Source organism: Thermobia domestica, chromosome 1, assembly GCF_964235325.1.
Source record: "Thermobia domestica chromosome 1, izTheDome1.hap1.1, whole genome shotgun sequence".
Lineage (NCBI taxonomy): Eukaryota > Metazoa > Arthropoda > Insecta > Zygentoma > Lepismatidae > Thermobia > Thermobia domestica.
In genome coordinates this window covers 334599670-334618888 of record NC_137454.1, presented here as the reverse complement: position 1 = coordinate 334618888, position 19219 = coordinate 334599670, and the positions used below count along the sequence as shown (strand labels likewise).

Genomic DNA, 19219 nt, shown 5'->3' with positions numbered 1-19219 from the left:
AAAAGGATATGTCACTTAACACGAAAGACATAAAGCAAGAAAGTGCTCTATCAAATCTGGATAAGATAATCTGGAAAAGCAGTTTACAGAATTAGAAAACACGGGTTTCTTTCCTCGCGTGTAACATTTTGTTTTCGCGAGTTGTCTTCTTATTCACTGGCTGCATATCAGACTTCTCCATTGTACATTTTCGGCACACGTAGCTGCATTAGTGTGCAACACTATACCACTACACTTCACTGTTATGTTTAATGATAATAGTGCATTTTAAATCTGTGCACATTTGTTTATGGTCCTATTTCAAACAAAACACTTTTATGCTGAGTTTTCAAAACTGCTTCATTTATGGCAACAGTTTGAAGTTTTTGATACGGCATTTTGTTCTCATATTGTACACCTTTTGTTTTGATTGCTTTAACGGTTTTCAAGATATTTAGGTATACTTTAAACGTACATAATTTCATGATATAATTTTTTGGATATTCAAATGTTGAAGCCCCGTAGGTGGAATCCTTCTGGTCCATAGCACCTTAAATGTTGCTCATTTTCATTTCTCACGATGCTCTATCAGATGTGCTATGTGACAGATTTGAATTTTCCCCAAACAATAGCTCCATTTGAATTTCAAGTACACTTTATGTTTTAAAAAAAATAGGGTAATTTTGTTCATTCTTTTCCTTTCCTTTCTTCATCCTTTTCCTTTAGATGATAATGAATTTTCCTTTATATCCCTAATTTCAACGTTCAGCAGTAAGTAAGAATAATTGTCACGTCTGACTATAAATGAAAATACTATAATCATGAAATTCGATTTTTAAAAATTTATCATAGACCATACCTCTCAAAAATAGATAAAATCACCTCCCGTTATTCTAGATTGATATGAATGAGTTAACTAAAAAGCCTCAAATGCGATATTGCATCAAAAACAAATAATTTTGACAATAATTACCGAAGGTTTTTGATATCAGAATACATATATGTGGAAGTACCTAGATTTGAGTTGATATTGCCTTCTCTTAGTACTCTTTTTCTTGATTGACGTAATCCCAAATAACAGAGGTTATTGGGAAGCATTATGGCAAGTACAGAATCTCTAGGAAGAAACTGTGGGGCTTGGTTAGAGTATTATGAATCGTACATTACACAATGCAAATGAGGATTACTTAATTGCGTTCAAAGTCTCAAATAGTTTGACGGTGAAACAGTATATACTGTAGTAATAAACAAACCCGGGAGAAACCTAAAACAGACAAGTACTTCAGTAGATTTCGATATCTGCCCCATTAGCATCACGACAGACGCCACAACGGTATTCAATTACCGCAAGATGCATCGGAAATGCTGTGAAATGTTTCTCTGATGCGGGCTTTGGGATGATTTAAACTAAATGTTTCCACTGTACACAATGTTCTACACATTAACATACAAGGAAAAAGCACATGGAGTAAGGCCTGGACTTATTGGTAGCCAACTAGTGGGTCCTCTCTTCCAATCCATGTCTCAGGGAAGCGATGATTCAATCTACATGCCACATTAACTACAAAGTGAGGGGATACGTCATCTTGTTGTAAGATTTCCCGATTTCCAGTTGAACGATCTGAGGAAATATATAAAATTTTTAAGCAGTCCGAGTATCACACAGTTCGAAAATGTTTGGTTATTGTCCTCAATAAACCCATTTTCGGAGTCACCTGTGTCTAATATCTTTTGTAATATCCTCGCCAAACTCTTTTTTTTTTTTTTTTTTTTTTTCAGGAGATCCTGCATACGTCAACTCGAAGAACGGTTTTGTTAGTACGTTATATTTATGCGGAGTTTTAACTTGAGGAGGTTGATTTTTTTTTGGCGGATTTCATCCCAAACATAATTAAAATACGATAAACTTTATGAAAATTATTATGGAACAGATAGATAAGTTGATAGACGAACACACACAATTGTATACTGAATCAAATGGTAGAAATTGACTTATCCTCTCTTCAGTAACTAGTAGTGTGGCCAAAGAAAGCGTTTTAAAAAAATTCAAAATCTATCTTTTTACCGAGTTCAACCGTAGCCGACAGGAGTAATTAAACCTAAAATGAAATGCACAGTATGCTTCATTTTAAGCTTTTTTGAAATAATAATAATAATAATAATAATAATAATAATAATAATAATAATAATAATAATAATAATAATAATAATAATAATAATAATAATAATAATAATAATATGGCTGCTCTTGAGGGGAGCCCACATCAATTAAATTTTGTCGTTACAAACTAAGGGAGAAGCTTCAGAAAGTTGTATACATGAATTGGTACATTAGGTAGTCTTTCTTCTCTTAGCTTGTAGGAGCGATTGTAGAAGTGAGCGGTTTAAATGAGTTGAGTATTTCTATTATTACAAGTTATGTCTAACACTTGAGAAGCGATCTTTCTACAAAGAATTAAGATATTTAAGTGATACTTTGCACTGTAGAGGTAATCTATTTTTAAAGACTTGGGTATATCTATTATTAGCAATGATTTCTTACATCATAGAAGTGACTTACATACAAGTATTTTTAACATTTGGGGTATTGCTCTTATTACTAGTGATAACACACTGTAGAAGTAAGCTTTTAAAAGCTATTAGGTTATTCCGTTATTATTAGTGATGTCTTACAGTGTAAAAGTAATCTATCTAAAAAGAGTTGGGGTATTTCTATTTCTATTGGTGATGTTTTACGCTGAAGTGCTGATCTTTTTAAAAGGTTGGGTATTTCTATTAGTAGTGATGTCGTTCACTATAGAAGTGATCTACAGGTATTTTAAAAGATTGGAGTATTTCTGTTAATTCTAGTGATGGCACACTATAGAAGTGATCTATCTAAAAAGAGTTGGGGGAGTATTTCTATTATTACAAATGACGTCTTACGTTTTAGAGGTGATCTATCTAAAAAGAGTTGGGATTTTTTTAATTATTATTACAAATGATGTCTTACACTGTAGAAGTGATTTATCTAAATAAAAAAAAAGTTAAGGTATTTCTATCACTAGGAGTGATCTCTTACACTGGTTTGCTGATCTTTTTAAAAATTTGGGTATTTCTATTATTAACAGTGATGTCTTACACCATAGAAGTTATCTACAAGTATTTTAAAAGGTTGGGATATTTCTGTCGCACTAGTAATAGCACATTCTGAAAGTGAGCTTTTACAAGATGTTAGATTATTTTACTATTACTAGTGATGTCTTACATTATAGAATGATTTATCTAAAAACAGTTGGGGTATTTATATCATTACAAGTAATTTCTTACTCTGTAAAAGCGATCTATCTAAAAAGAGTTGAAGTATTTCTATTACTATTAGTGATGTCTTACGCTGAAGTGCTGATGCTTTAAAAAAAGTTTTGTATTTCTATTATTGGCATTAATCTTACATCATACAAGTAATTTACAGGTGTTTTAAAATGATGGGGTATTTCTGTTACTACTAGTGATGTTTTACTCTGTAGAAGTGAGCTATTTTTAAAAAGTTGGTGTATATTACATTTGCTTGATCATTTTCAACCCCAGCCAACAGGACACATTCTTAATCCTCATAGGATAAGCATGTTACTGTTTTACCAATTCTAATATTTTCAAATTACATATATTAATTTCAGCTTTAAAGAAAGCATGCATACTACATAGCACTAGTGAATATTAGTAATTTCTTAAAGGAAACTAACTCGATGGTTCCAGGATACCATCGCCTTATATTGTTCTGTCTCCTCAACCTACCTAAAGGTCCTTTCTCATTAGGCTTTACAATTAGTTGTTAAAATAAGTCTGTAATGTGAAATTGTCAATTGATTATTTATTTATTTTTATTTCAGAGTGATCATCCGCCAGTGAGAGATTTATTCTTAGATTTACGAGATGGATTAAGGCTCTTAACACTTCTAGAAATTCTCACAGGGAAGCAATATGTAAGTTTTATCAGACGCAACATTTTCTAACATTTCTTTAGCTATCTTGTGTCTGTCTACTGTGTTTGTCATATGATTCTGAAAAAAAAAAAGAATTTACTTGAATTAGTAGGCGAGAATGTCAGTTATTCTACATCGGCTCATTGTTATAAAGTTATGGTTGAAATAGACTTAGAATCCGGAAGTACTTAGATTTAAGATAGAGGAACAAGAAGTGCTTTAAAGCTGAAGGACCAGCTTAAAAATAGAGGAATATATTGACATAATTGAAATTGGTAATGGATAAAGTTGAATAAGGTGGGTAAATATTTACATATAAGCAGCTGATAAAAAAAGGATTATTGAAATATATATAGGGTAAGGCGTGGATAAGCCCTCTCTTACCTTTAGGGGTAGTATTGGTGGGGGATTGATAACTGGCAAGAAGTTTAGAGGAGGTCTCAACTCTGATCTACACTGTAGCCAACTCAAATTGGGATCGACAAAACTTTATATTAGGCCTTGATCTACACTGTAGCCAACTCAAATTGGGATTGACAAAACTTTATATTCGCTTCAACATTCCGGCCTTGATCTACACTGTAGCCAACTCAAATTGGGATCGACAAAGCTTTATATTCTCTTCAACATTCCAGCCTTGATCTACACTGTAGCCAACTCAAATTGGGATCGACAAAACTTTATATTCGCTTCAACATTCCAGCCTGAAAATATGGTCGAGAGGAGTGTAAAGAACCCAGAGTAGAATACATAAAATATTTTTAATTGGCTTGAACATTCCAATCTACAAATATGGTTGAGAGGGGGGTAAGGAACTCAGGCAAGGTGGATAATAATAACTTTCTTTCGCGTGAACATTGTAATCTACGAGGTGCGTCCAGCAGTTTCCCGAGGATAGTAAACACAAAGAAAACGCAGTGACCATGAAACTTTTATTGTCACAGATACAGCACGTGACACTGCTTTTCAAGATTAACACTACCGAAATACAGGCATTTGTCATACCGTGGAATCAGTTTTTGTATTCCGATGTCATAAAAGTCAGCCGCCTGGGAGTGAAATCAATGTATGACAGCTGTCTGAAATTGTTTATCACTATAAAAATATTTACCGGAAGGAATTTCTTGAAACATAAGAAGACGTAGAAATCGCAATACGCTCGGAGCAAAATCCGAGAACACGTCTCAGTCAAACGACCGCAGAAGACCGGTTGTCACTCGTCGTGTAGATGGATTTTACTCCGAGCTATTTTCATGTCTTCTTACATTTCAAGAAATTCCTTCCGGTAAGCATTTTGATAATGGGAAACAATTACACACGGGTGTCATATACTAATTCCACTTCCAGGCGGCTGACTTTTATGTCATTAGGATACAAAAGTTGATTCCACGGTATGACAAGTGTCTGTATTCCGATGGTGAATATGTTGAGAAGTAATGTCACTTGTCTTGTAATTGTGTCAATAAATACTTCAAGGACTGTGTGTTCTTTATATATTTACCGCCCTAGGTAAGCTTACTTTCTTTCGTTTATGATGGCCAGCCGCACTCTTCGTTCTAATGCGTGACGTTAAAAACAATTCTTGCACTTTTCTACTTTTGAAAATGAAATGAAATCTTAGTTTTATATCCCATGATTGTGCCGGCTAGACTAAAGGAGACGGTGATGATGAGAAATGAATGATTTGGTGGAATGAAAAAAGTGGGAAGAAACAGGAGAACCCCGAGAAAATCCATGCACACGGTGTTTGTCCACCACAAAGTTCACTTATCGCGAGCTGGGATCGAACCAAGGACCCTATGGACCAGAGGTGAGCGCTTTACCACTGAGCCACCGCGGCCCTTTTCCATTTTAATTCGAGTGTCGGATGTACCATACTTGCGGGCCACCATTTGACCATCATTGTTGTAACTGAATGTTCGAGATTGCAGTTATTTACAGCAAGGTCTGACAAAACTCATCCTTAATTCCTGAAGGATGTTGACTACTAACCACGGTTGATTATTATGTTATGTTGTGTTAAGCTTTACTTTTTCTTAAATGCTAGACTCGTAATGGAGAGTTTTTGTTCATGGCTTCGGTAGCAGAAAAACAAATGTCATTTCCATTTGAGATCGATCGTCACAGTTTATTCGATATGCAGATGAAAATGAATACCTTGAGACGGAACTTCTTCACAATTATATAGCCTTTCGTATGGAAATTTCTCTCTCCACCAGTCACGGAAGTTAACAGAAAAAAAAAAGATGAAAAACGAAGGAAATTCATCTCGCTTTCTGAACATTTTCTCTCTTCGTACATACGAAACTCTCTAAACTCTGCACATCAATAATACCGAAACTATTCTAGGAAGCTTATTTAAATAAATAAATAAATAAATAAATAAAACATCCGTTTTCGAGTGACTTAAAATGCAAAATATGATATTGGAAATATTTCCAGATGTCTGATATCAATCTTGACACGACCTGGCAGAAACGAAGTAGAACGAAGGGATGCGTAGTACAGTCTCGTGCTAAAACTATCTTATACTTACGGAACCTTGAAACTTTACAGATTTGCTCACACTTTTGTGGATGCATTTTGAAGAATTCTGGTGCTTTTTGGTTATACCCTTTGGTGGGCCTGTTTTTCAAGGATGATTCTTCTTCCATACTACGCAATATCCTGTATATATATATCCTGTGTTATCCTATATATATATATATATATATATATATATATATATATATATATATATATATATATATATATATATATATATATATATATATATATATATAGGATAACACAACATATATATATATATATATATATATATATATATATATATATATATATATATATATATATATATATATATATATATATAGAGAGAGAGAGAGAGAGAGAGAGAGGATATAATATCAAGTGCAATTCCTAATTCTCTCTTGAAAAAGACTCATGGTTGTAATTTGAATAACGCTTCCTAGTAAAGCAAATAAGAGCATACTTAGGCTCCTTTGGCGGGAAGTGTGATTTCCAGTAAAGCAAATAAGAGCATACTTAGGTTCCTTTGGCGGGAAGTGTGATTTCCAGTAAAGCAAATAAGAGCATACTTAGGCTCCTTTGGCGGGAAGTGTGATTCCCAGTAAAGCAAATAAGAGCATACTTAGGCTCCTTTGGCGGGAAGTGTGATTCCCAGTAAAGCAAATAAGAGCATACTTAGGCTTCTTTGGCGGGAAGTGTGATTCCCAGTAAAGCAAATAAGAACATACTTAGGCTCCTTTGGCGGGAAGTGTGATTCCCATTGTCCACAAAAGGGTTAATAATCTATACTAAATTTGTACAGTATAATCCTTGCATTTGTCGAGTCCTTCTTTAATTATCTACATAAAATTTCGTTTTTTTTTAAATTTTATCTACGTAGAACGGTCTATATAAAATTGTCGGGCTCAGGGTAAATATGCAAGAGCAATATCAGGATCGGACTTTATGTGGACTCTTGTAACTGAAAAGGGTGAGTACTATGGCTTGGAGTCTTCCTGCTTTGATCCTAGGTTCATGTAAGATTTGATTGACAACATTGTACCTAGTATATTTATTCTCCCGTCTTCTCTTACCATTTTAATTCCGCTACACAAACATTTAGGAAGAGAAAAAATGGTAGAAGAAGTATTTAAGAAGTAGATTTGATTTAATTTTCAGTTTAGCGTCCCATTCAGCAGCGAAGGTATATGAGGCGTGGACCTACAACTTAACGTGGAATTCGAACCACACGAGCTCCCGCCGAGAACCGAACCTGGGTCTCCGATTCCAAAAGCGCGTACGCTAACCTCTTAGCCACGAAAGAGCTCATTTAAGAAGTAGAAAAACATTTTTTCCGCTGCTCTCCAAGCTAAGAAAAGTATTCATAAAATGTTGTGTATGAAGCATTGTACTCCATGGGGCAGAAATATGGATATTACGCAAAAGTAATGAAGAACGATTGGAGTAGCGTTTCTCAAACTTTTTGCTAATAGGGGCTACTTTTATCAGTCAGAATGTTCTACTGAGTACCTATTCTTGTAATCTTCGAAAACATATTTATCATTAAAAATAAAAAAAGAAGTATTTTGAGCATATACAGTAACCACTATAAGTTACCAGGATACTTATATTTTTTAAAATCGTATTAATTAAAATGGCCTTAATTTTTAATTAGTATTGATAAAAGGAAATATAAAAATTATTCTTCTTTTTAAATAACAGAAAGATATCTTGAATATACCTATTTCATAATGATATATCTATATAAACTACCTGAATTTGCATAACCGTTACCTGTCCGAAATTCTCAACTAGATGTGAGATGAAATTCATTTGAATTTTGTCTTTTTCTTGGGGTGAGCTAACATTCTACCTAAGAATACCACAAGGGCAAACCTGGAGAATCACTTGGGGTCAGCGGATCACATGTTGAGAAACGCTGGGGAGAGTCTTTCAAAATGTGAGTATGCGAGCAATGGATTTAGCGTCCCTTTCACTACTGACAGCTAGATGAGACATGGACCTACAGTTTAACGTGGGATCTGAACCACATGAACTCCCAGTGGGAATCGAACCCAGATCTCCCGCGCTAAAGACGCACACGCTAACCATATAGTCACGAGAAATCTGTATGCGAAGAATGGGCAAAATTAGCTGAGTCAAAGGGAAAATCAATTAACTGCTGGAAATAGTCGAGGAGGAAAGAACAATATTGATGGAATTCAAAATAGAAGAAGATAAACTGGTTGGAACATTGTTTGACAGAGAACTGTGTCCTGGGGACGTTGCGTGGCTTTTGCTCATCGTGGAGTTTTTCTGTCTTAGCTTTTACCTTTAATGATTTTCTATTCGTGGCTATTCCCCTAAAGTAATGATTTAGAATTTAGGATTTAGATTTCTGGGCTTTCGGCATCTATGGCCATTTAGCCCGTCACGTATGAGGGATGGCGTCCCTCGGCGATCACACTGTCCGGGGAAGGGGAAGAAAGGACGGGGTCTGGGACCTATATGTTAGGTACCACCCTAACATTTGCCTAGTGTGAATGAGGAAAACCCAGGAAAACCTCGTTCAGAATGGCTGCCTGAAAAAGTTTTTTTTTTTACATATTTTCGACCGACTGCTTCCACCGGGAATCGAACCCGGGACCGCTCAGAGTCTAAAATTGATGAACGTCTTGGTTCTGAGTCGAGAATAAAAACAACAAAATCAAACCAAATGGAAAAAGGTTTTTCGTAACCTTCAGTTGAAACAAAGCGATACGCTATAATAATAAAAAAAATAATAATAATGTATAGATTTTGTATTTAGATAAAGAGCTCTATACTTTAGATGTGTTCTATTTGAGGGAAAAACAACGTAGTTTGTTGCTGTAGTTGGTAATAAAGAATGAGTCAGAAAAAACTTGGCCAGTAACTTTGACCAAAAAAGTAGGTAAAGAAATGAAAAGAAGAAAGGTCGTTTGCATATTTTAGTTGACTATAAAGTTTAAAAAAATAAACACACAAAATATATTATAAAGAACTAATTATGGAAAAATGCTCGTACATTACTCTTAATCCGCTTCATAAGAGTTCGCACATCTTCTTCTGTTATTTGATTGGCAGCTGCAGTCCACTTGCGACGAAAAGTTTTCAAGTCAGCCGCCTTCCCTTTTGATGTTTTCAATGTTCTTTTAATGTGGGCCCAATATTTTTCAATTGGCCTAAGTTCAGGGCAATTTGGTGAATTTGCCTCTCTTCGAACTGCGACGATACCCTTTTCTTTATAACAATCAGTGGCTGCTTTAGAGTAGTGAGAGGTAGCAAGATCTGGCCAAAAGAAAACAGAGTTACTGTATGACATCACAAATGGATACAAGCGTTTTTGTAAACACTCCTTCGTATAAATTTCGCCGTTAATTGTCCCTGTTGTGATGAACGCTTTGCTTTTTTTACCGCATGAACAAATAGCTTGCCAAATCAAATATTGTTTGGGATATTTGGATGCCTTCCGTTGTTTAAATTTATCCTGCAAATCTCCCCTCTTCAGTGCCACGTACTACTCCTTTCCGGGAATTTGACTGAAATCAGCGACACAATAGGTTTCGTCGTCCATAATGCAACATCCATATTGAGTAAGGTACTGATCATAGAGTTTTCTTGCTCTGGATTTTGCCGTCACTTTTTGCTTTTCGTCTCGGTTAGGTACCTTTTGGACTTTGAAAGATCGTAAACTTTTCCTTGCTTAAATCTGTGCACTGTAGATTGGGACGCTTTGACCACACCAGCAACTGCTCTTTCCGATAAATAAGGATTTTGACGCAGCAATGCAGTAACCCTTTTCTCCAGCTTCGGTTGGCTAGTCCCCGGTTTTCTACCTGAGCCAGGTTTTCTTTCAACAGTTAAATCTTGTGCGTACTTTTTAATTACATTTTGCACAGTAGACCGAGGGTATTTTACGAGTTTGCTTAATTTATTTAAGGACATACCTGGATTTTCGAGGTATTTGTTCACAATTAGTTTTCGTTTTTCTAACTGACTCATCGTTCTTTACCACAGTATGCACACTTCACAACTAACAATCTATTCGTGAGTAAGATCGACAGTCTGCCCTTGCTTATGCACAGTGCTGCCAATGTTCATCTTATATACTAGAAAATATGGAGGGAGGAAAGTGGCCAGGTTTTTTCTGACTCATTCTTTACGTACTTTGTTCCGTGTTGGTTGTAAAGCATCTTTACCTTCTTTGTTCCTTTTAAAAGTAAGCATATATATAAAAAATCAGGTGAAACACTTAAATTCAGGTGAAACACTTAGTGACAACGTGGCTGAACACGCAAGGACAGGATTTTTACTAGGAGAGAATCTTCAAACTCATCCCACGACGCGACAAGTGCCTAAATCGGTGTGGAGACTGTGTCGAAAAGTAACCTAATGTATGTACTATCTGTTGGCTGTATTGGTTGTATGAAATAATATATATACACATTTCACTGCAGGTTTTGTCACCTTACTTTCTGATCACCCTCGTAATAATTCAACATTTAGATTTAGATACAGTTACGATTAATATTTTGCATTAGATAATGTATCTGTTTCATTCATCCATACTTTTGAGCAAGACTAGTTTAGCACTTTTAGGGGAAAAGCCATGATGACATTTTTCTTGCGGGTTAAAGACACGATTTTTCACAATTAGGAAATCACCACTAGGGGAATGACCACGGAGCCTCTGAGGAATGTAGACTGTCTCGTAGACAACTCTGAGCCATGAGGTTAAGGAACAAATTAGTTTCGTGAAGTTCAAATTGTATGAAGTTTGCAATCACTAGCAAAATATGCAACCATCCAGAGGAAAGCCACAGATGCTAGAATGAATTTAACAACTTAGAGAACCCAAAGAGGACATCACACTTTAAATATGAAAATAACACGTTTCTGAACTCTCCATACTACAGAAATGCTTCATTTAAAGTGAATATACGTAAACACTGGGGGGACAAGAACGTTAAGTAGGTGGGCATGTAACTTGACGAGACTAGAATGTTAAGAGCAGAAGCAGGTCCGAGATAGCTGTAGAGGCTGTCTGTCACTCAGTGGATGTTTACTTTGTTGGTACTAATGCTAATGACGTAAGTGAATTAGTGTTTACTTAGTTTTCTGTACTGAAATGTTTTCTCGTTGCTGCTCATTTTAATTTCTAATTTTCTTTTCCAGAAAAGAGAACGAGGGCGTATGAGAGTACATCACTTAAACAATGTGAATAAAGCACTTCAGATATTAGAGCAAAACAATGTAAGTATTGACTTTAAAAAAATGTTATTTTAACTTAGTTGACCAAGGTTAGACACATTTATTACTCCTATATTCGTACTGGTTTTTACCAGGTTTGTTCGTGTTCTTCGAATTATGCCCGGCGTCTCGACTAACTTTGACGGGACCCCAAAACGCCCAGGATTCAGATGATTTAAGGAAGTCCAGACTTATACTTAAGCTAACTTATTTTTAGTAATTATATAAACTCAGAAATACAACTGTTTTCCAGACTTTAAGCATTTTCTGTATTTCTTTGTGTTCTATTTATTTATTTTTAATACTGTAGTACATTGTGCGAGGTGTTATATTTACTATTTTAAAAATAAAATGAAATCTTTAAGTTTTACATCTCATGGTTATGCCGGCTAGGCTAAAGGAGACAGTGATGGTGAGAAATGAATGAAATGGTGGAATGAGGAAAGTGGAGAACCCCGAGAAAACCCACGCACACGGTGTTTATCCTCCACAAAGCTCATTTGGCACGAGCTGGTATCAAACTAACGACTCCATGCACCAGCGGTGAACACTCTACCACTGAGCCACCGTGGTCCCTTCTATTTTAAATAATTCTTTGTAACTGAATTAAGTAAAGTTTTGATAAACCGAGTCGCAGTAATCAGTTAAAAAAAAAAAAAAAAACAGGTTATCCGTAAAGATCCGAGTGCTAACGAGGATAATTCCGTTACGGTGTTATAGGCTCAGTGACGACGCCAGATTTAATTTCTTGGAAGAGGGCTATCCGGAGGGGCAGAGACAATTTGGGGGAGTTTTTTTTTTGTTGTTGTTGTTTAACGAAAATAATAGTTTTATGTTATTTAACAATACAAAATGTCTAGAGGCGCCCGCCCGTCAGGCTCCCTTCTAGCTCTGTCACCTTGTAGGTCTATGGATCAGTGGTCACCTTGTAGGTCGATGGATCAGTGGTAGAGCGCTCACCTCTGGTGCGGGAGGTCCCTAGTTCGTTCAAGGGCCATGTGAGTTTGTCCTGAACGACATCGTGTTCGTGGGCTTTCTCGTCGTTCTTCTGTTCGTCCTACATTGGCATTCCATTAATTCTTTCATGATAGTTCACCGTCACTGATCATCCGTTTCCGTTAGCTTACAGGGTACAGCCATAGGACGTTAAATTAATAATTTCAATTTGTTTCACGAAACATTTTATATTTTTTTTTCGTCGTAACTCTCTTTATCAGCGACCCGCAAAGATTACTTACACCGGCCTTGCCTTAATTTCATTTACCTTTCACAATTTTTTTCTTCATTTTAATATTCCCAACTTTCTACAGTACTCTCATGAAAATCTCTTTTGAATTTACACATTCGAAAACCTTCTCTAAATCAACAAACAACACACACACTATTGCTTTCCAAGGGCGCCGATCCTAGGGGGGCCGAGGGGCCCGAACCCCCAAATCTCATGTAGGCCCCCACAGTGTATTTATGAATATACAATATTTGGCATAATTTGAATGCAATTTGTCTTAAAATCCTCATATATGCCATCTGCATCTGAATGCCCCTCCTCCAAATTTACAGAGAAATCGGCGCCCTTGTTGCTTTCTCTAAAATCCTTAAACACCTATTGGTCGGCAGTAATTCAATACTTGTGTCAGTAGCAATTGCGCTCCTAAACCTTCATTTGGACCACCTTGTAAACTTATGCAACCACATTTTAATTTTCTCTTTTAACTTTACACTGTTATAAAATGAACATTCTTCATTGTATATTGCTGCCATCTTTTCATGTATCGTTTGTGCCGATTTTCCTTTAAGATGGAGGAATCCTAATCACATCTCTGTATTTTATTTTATCCAACATGAAGCCGCCGCCTAATTTTTTTTTGGGGGGGGGGGGGCTATAACATCAATGCAAAAGGACATGCAAAGACACAAATTAGAACACATCTTCATTGTGCAGATTTTCAAACTCGCAACACATCTCTATCGTGGTGGGAGTAAAAACTTTATGTCCATTCCTCGTATTTAATTTCAAATTCGGAACATTTCTTTCTTCTTTTCCTATTTCTTAATTACATAAGTTAAGTATCATCAAGTATCGACTGAGGATGACTAATTCCGAAATTTTTACTTTCGGGAATCCGGAAAATAAAATCGAAAAATTCCGAAATTTTCTAAATTCCTGATTTTTTTTCACAATTTCCGGAATTTTCTAAATTCCTGAACTTTTACGATTTCCGGAATTTTCTAAATTCCTGAATTTTTACGAAATCCGAAATATTTCCGAATTCTGAAATTTTTGCGAAATCCGGAAAGTAAAATTTCCGATTCCGGAAAATTTTTGCTATCCCTAATATCGACATAATCCAGAGCCCATGTAAAACTGTCGTCCTTCATAATCAAAATTCAACTGTCGGTCTAAGGAAAAACGAATGCAGAAAATGCTAGACAGGTAGTTTAATAATAATTGTTTAGACAATTTAAACAATTGTCCACACTCAATTTCAGTTTAGAGCCCATACACTTTCAGTTTACTGCACAGTTCAACTGTACTTAAAAACAAACTTGAATGATGAACTGAATTGACAGTGTATGGGGATACGTTCAGGTTATCGAGTAGTTGCTCCTTCACTTTACGTTTACTGTACATTTACTTCGCTTAACTGCGTAGTTGGAGACGAACCAGGTTTCTAAACTGCACAGTTCTCACAATATCGTTGAGTTATGACGTTACACAGGATAAAGAAAGTACGCAGTAAAACTGAAAGTGTATGGGTCCCTTGAGGCGTTCAAAGTTACCAGAGTTAATTTAATCACATAATTGAAACATCATTCAACTTAATTGGATAATAGCTTTATTTAAAAATGCCTTCTTAAACACTTGTTAAAAATCAATGTTAGGAACCGTGACATATTATTGGAGCCACTTGTGCTGCTGGAAAAGCAGTCGGTATCAACGAAACAGTTCGAGTTTGATCTGTCAAGACTAATGTAACCTTGATAGCAAGATATTTAAGATATTCACTGTGCAGTAAATGTGTGCACACCATTTATAAATACAGTATTTATGTTGTACTTTTTCTCGGGTAAATTGACAAAATAATGGTAAGCCTAATCCCTTATAATTTGACAAATCTGCAATGTAAATCTGAGAAATAATAGCACCTCTGAAAATGCGTCATCCCAGATCAGGCTTATACTAAATGCTGCATTTAAAATCATACATACATATCCACATATGAAATACTAGAAACCATAAAAGATGCAACACATTTCCTTTCCATTCTTGACACTCTGATTTTGAGTTAAAACAATACAGGATTTACAAAGCTGTATAATTCAAGATATGAGGTTAAGCAAACTGTAATTTTATTACGGTGTTTATATATATGTTGTATGTTATTCATAATGCGTAACTTTTATTTCAGGTAAAACTCGTGAACATAAGTAATAACGATATAGTAGATGGTAACCCGAAACTTACACTGGGCCTTGTATGGAGTATAATTTTACACTGGCAAGTAAGTGAAGCGTTTATTTATATGTTTTAAATATATATGATGTAATTTTAGAATATAAGATCAATTCAATATGCATGAGTGCCCTGGTGTATCATCTCCTTTCCTAAATTCACCCAATATATTCCTTCAGAAAAACATTATCTGTTTTTAAACTTATATTTTAAGTTCCAAAACTTTTTAACAAGTTTTTGTGCACCAAGGGGAAGTTTGAGATTAGGTAGAGCATATCTTCAATTTGTCAGAAGAATGGTCCCAAAGTAATATAATTAAAAAAAAGAAGGAAAAAGAAAGAATAAAAGAAAATATGTTCCAGAGGGAAAAAGAATTGAGGAAGGTCAAAAATATTGAGTGGTAAACGCATGACATTGAAAAAGAATGGCCATTACATATAAAATAAAAATAGCATCATAAATGGATATGTGGCGTATATCTCTATAAAATACAGTTTGCTGTCCTTATTGAATTGTCCCTTATGTTCATTTGTTGTTGTATCTTTTTCTTTTAAATTCTGTAGATAGTATTGTATCTAATTATATGATCACTTGCTATATACGGTATTTATATAAGTAATAAATATGTTCTATATTTACTAGGTATAATAGATTTATTACTAAAACTGCTGAGTAACAAAGCACATGATAGTAAAATATAATATAATTACAGTGAAATCTTTCGTGAGAATTAAATGTAAAAATAGCAGGAAATATAATCCTCCAGAAAGACAGTTGAGCACGATTGAACCGTAACTGTGTATTTGCGTTTTTCTTATAATTTATAACTTACACTGATATCCAAAATAACACTTTCTATAGAGTCATGTATTTTATGGGGAAAGTTTCTAAACTTTTTTCAACATTAAAAGAGACCTGTACGTGTTATTTTTACATTTAAAGAATTTGGTTACTAACCAAAACTCTTTTGTATAGTTTCCCTTATATTTCATTGACATCATATGATATCTTTTAAAAATGTTTCATCAATAACTTACACTTATCTTTTGAAAATGCCTTATCTATAACTTACCTTTATCTGTTAAAAATGCCTCATCTATAAATTACCTTTATCTTTCAAAAGTGCCTTATCTACAACTTACCTTTATCTGTTAAAGATGCCTCACCTATAACTTATCTTTATCTTTTAGAAATGCCTCACCTATAACTTAATCTTATCTTCTAAAAATGTCTCACCATAAAGATAAAGATTCAAAATGTTTCAAATTATCTTTATCTTAAAAGTGCCTTATCTACAACTTGCCTTAATCTGTTAAAGATGCCTCACCTATACCTTATCTTTATCTTTTAGAAACGCCTCACCTATAACTTTTTGTAAAAATGCCTCACCATAACTTAATTTTATCTTTTAAAAATTCTTCAACTATAGCTTATATATCTTTTAAAAACGTCTCACCTACAATTTACCTTTATCTGTTAAAAATGCCTTATCTATAACTTACCTTTTAAAAATGCCTTATCTACAATTTACCTTCAATTGTTGAAAATGCCTTAGCTATACCTTATCTTTATTTTTTTTAGAAATGCCTCACCTATAGCTTATCTTTACCTTTTAAAAACATCTAATCTATAACTTAACTTTATCTGTTAAAATGCTTTACCCATACCTTATCTTTTCCCTTAGAAATGCCACACCTATAGCTTATTTTTATCTTTTAAATACGTCTCAGCTATAACTTACCTTTATCTTTAATGCTTTGTCTATAACTTACCTTTATCTGTTAAAAATGCCTTATGTATAACTTGCCTTCATCTTTTAAAAATGCCACACTGATAACTTACCTTTATATTTTACAAATGTCTCACCTACAACTTACCTTTATCTTTTAGAAATCCCTCACCTATAACTTATCTTAACGCTTTTAAAATGCCTTACCATAACTTACTTTTATCTCTCAAAAATGCCTCACCTATAGCTTATCTTTATCTTTTAATAATGTCTCTCCTGTAACTTGCCTTTATCTTTTAGAAACAGCTCACCTATAAGTTACCATTATCTGTTAAAATGCCTCATCTATAACTTACCTTTATCTTTTAAAATGCCTTATCTACAACTTACCTCTGTTAAAAATGCCTCACCATAACTTATCTTTATCTTTTTGAAATGTCTCACCTATCTTTATCATCTAAAAATGACTCACCTATAACTTACTTTATCTTTTAGAAATGCCTCACCTGTAGCATATCTTCATCTTTTAAAAATGCCTCACCATAACTTACTTTTATGTTTTAAAAATACCTCATCTGTACCTTATCTTTATCTTTTAAATATGCTTCACCTACAACTTAGCTTTATCTCTTAAAAATGCCTCACCTATAACATTTTTATCTTCTAAAAATGACTTATCTATAATTTATCTTTATCTTTTAAATATGCCTCACCTATAACTTACCTTTATCTCTTAAATATGCCTCACGTATAACTTACCTTTTTAATTTATGTTCGAAAAGCAAGAAGGATCTTTAAGCAGTTTCTTTTGTAGTTGTCACTGACACAAATATTAATCAGTTACGAATGTGAAATATAGAGAAAGAAAAACGACATTAATATATATGTGTCATTCTGTCAAATACTGATTGTAAGATTAGCACTACATGCACACCAAGGAAACAATTGTAATTTTGTTACTTATAACAATTATGAATTTTTGTAATAATTTACGATGGTGGTTACATTACGATCAGTATTTCTTGGGGGCAGAATTCTAAATATTATAACGAATTATTTATTAATTTAGGAACTTAAACAGTAATATGAAACATGTAAATTAATCAAATGACAAATGATATCGTTAATTTTCTTTTTTTACTGGTTTAGATTAAGTAAGCCATATATATCATATTCTCGTTTAGCTTAAGTAAGATCATATATCAGATTAATATAGTATAATGTTAATCACATATTTATTTATTTATGATTTCTTATCGTGGGTGAAATTAAGGCTCTGCATTCTTCTTCGAGTACTTAACCACCTGCATACATTTTTTTAAACACCAATACACAAAAAATATAAACAATTACAAAAGAAAAGTATTTCAGCCACATAAGAAGAGAATATGCTACTTAAGTAAAAAAAAAAAAAAAGTTAAACAACAACAACAACAAAATTAAATAATAAACAAGAAAAGAAAAAAAATCTATAGGTAAATAGTCTATAGGTAGGTAATCTGTAGGAAAAGAAACAAAGTAGGAAGAACACAATCTAAAATAAAAATAACATGCAGAAGCATGAAATATATATATATATATATATATATATATATATATATATATATATATATATGTGTGTGTGTGTGTGTGTGTATATATATATACACGCTGTAGAAATAAACAAGAGTTACCAATTGGGTATATCTTCATACATAAGTAATTAATCATCTGGTAAGACAAAGATGGTTCACGTGCTACTCATATCTTTGTGTTTGCTTAAGGGGATAGACTACTAAATATTTTTGAAAAACTAATAATTTTTCTTTTGCCCATTTTTCGTAAGTGGAAAGAGGTAATAAAATGTAACTTACTACAATAATAGATAATGTTATTCTACACCCGAAAATACGAATCGGAAGAATTTTCAGTGTTGCCATCCATAGAAATTACAGTGTGACCAGAATTTGAATTACTCAAAAATCTAGATAAAGGCAGCGACTAGAAAAATGAACTCAACGGTAATTGATGACTTATCATGCTGTCTACCTTTCTTGTTTACTACTTTTTAAAAAATGTTTCTACTTATTTTGTAATAACTTATTTATTTTGTAATAATTTATGTAAGTTTTATAAAATAAATAGAAATGTTATTTAAAAAGTAGTAAACAGGAAAGGTAGACAGCATGATAAGTCATCAATTACCGTTGAGTTCATTTTTCTAGTCGCTGCCTTTATCTAGATTTTTGAGTAATTCAAATTCTGGCCACACTGTAATTTCTATGGATGGCAACACTGAAAATTCTTCCGATTCATATTTTCGGGTGTAGAATAACA

The 19219-nt window shown here is 33.9% G+C and overlaps 1 protein-coding gene across 8 annotated transcripts in view; it reads left to right on the top strand.

The window, feature by feature from the left end:
* Dys (Dystrophin) overlaps positions 1-19219 on the top strand; it is a 1830839-nt gene that overhangs the window by 435296 nt on the left and 1376324 nt on the right. For all 8 annotated transcript variants that reach the window (XM_081729421.1, XM_081729456.1, XM_081729463.1 and 5 more), the window contains exons 3-5: positions 3849-3941; positions 11646-11723; positions 15131-15223. In XM_081729421.1, coding sequence (XP_081585547.1) covers positions 3849-3941; positions 11646-11723; positions 15131-15223 — 264 coding nt within the window. The remainder of the gene's footprint in view (positions 1-3848; positions 3942-11645; positions 11724-15130; positions 15224-19219) is intronic.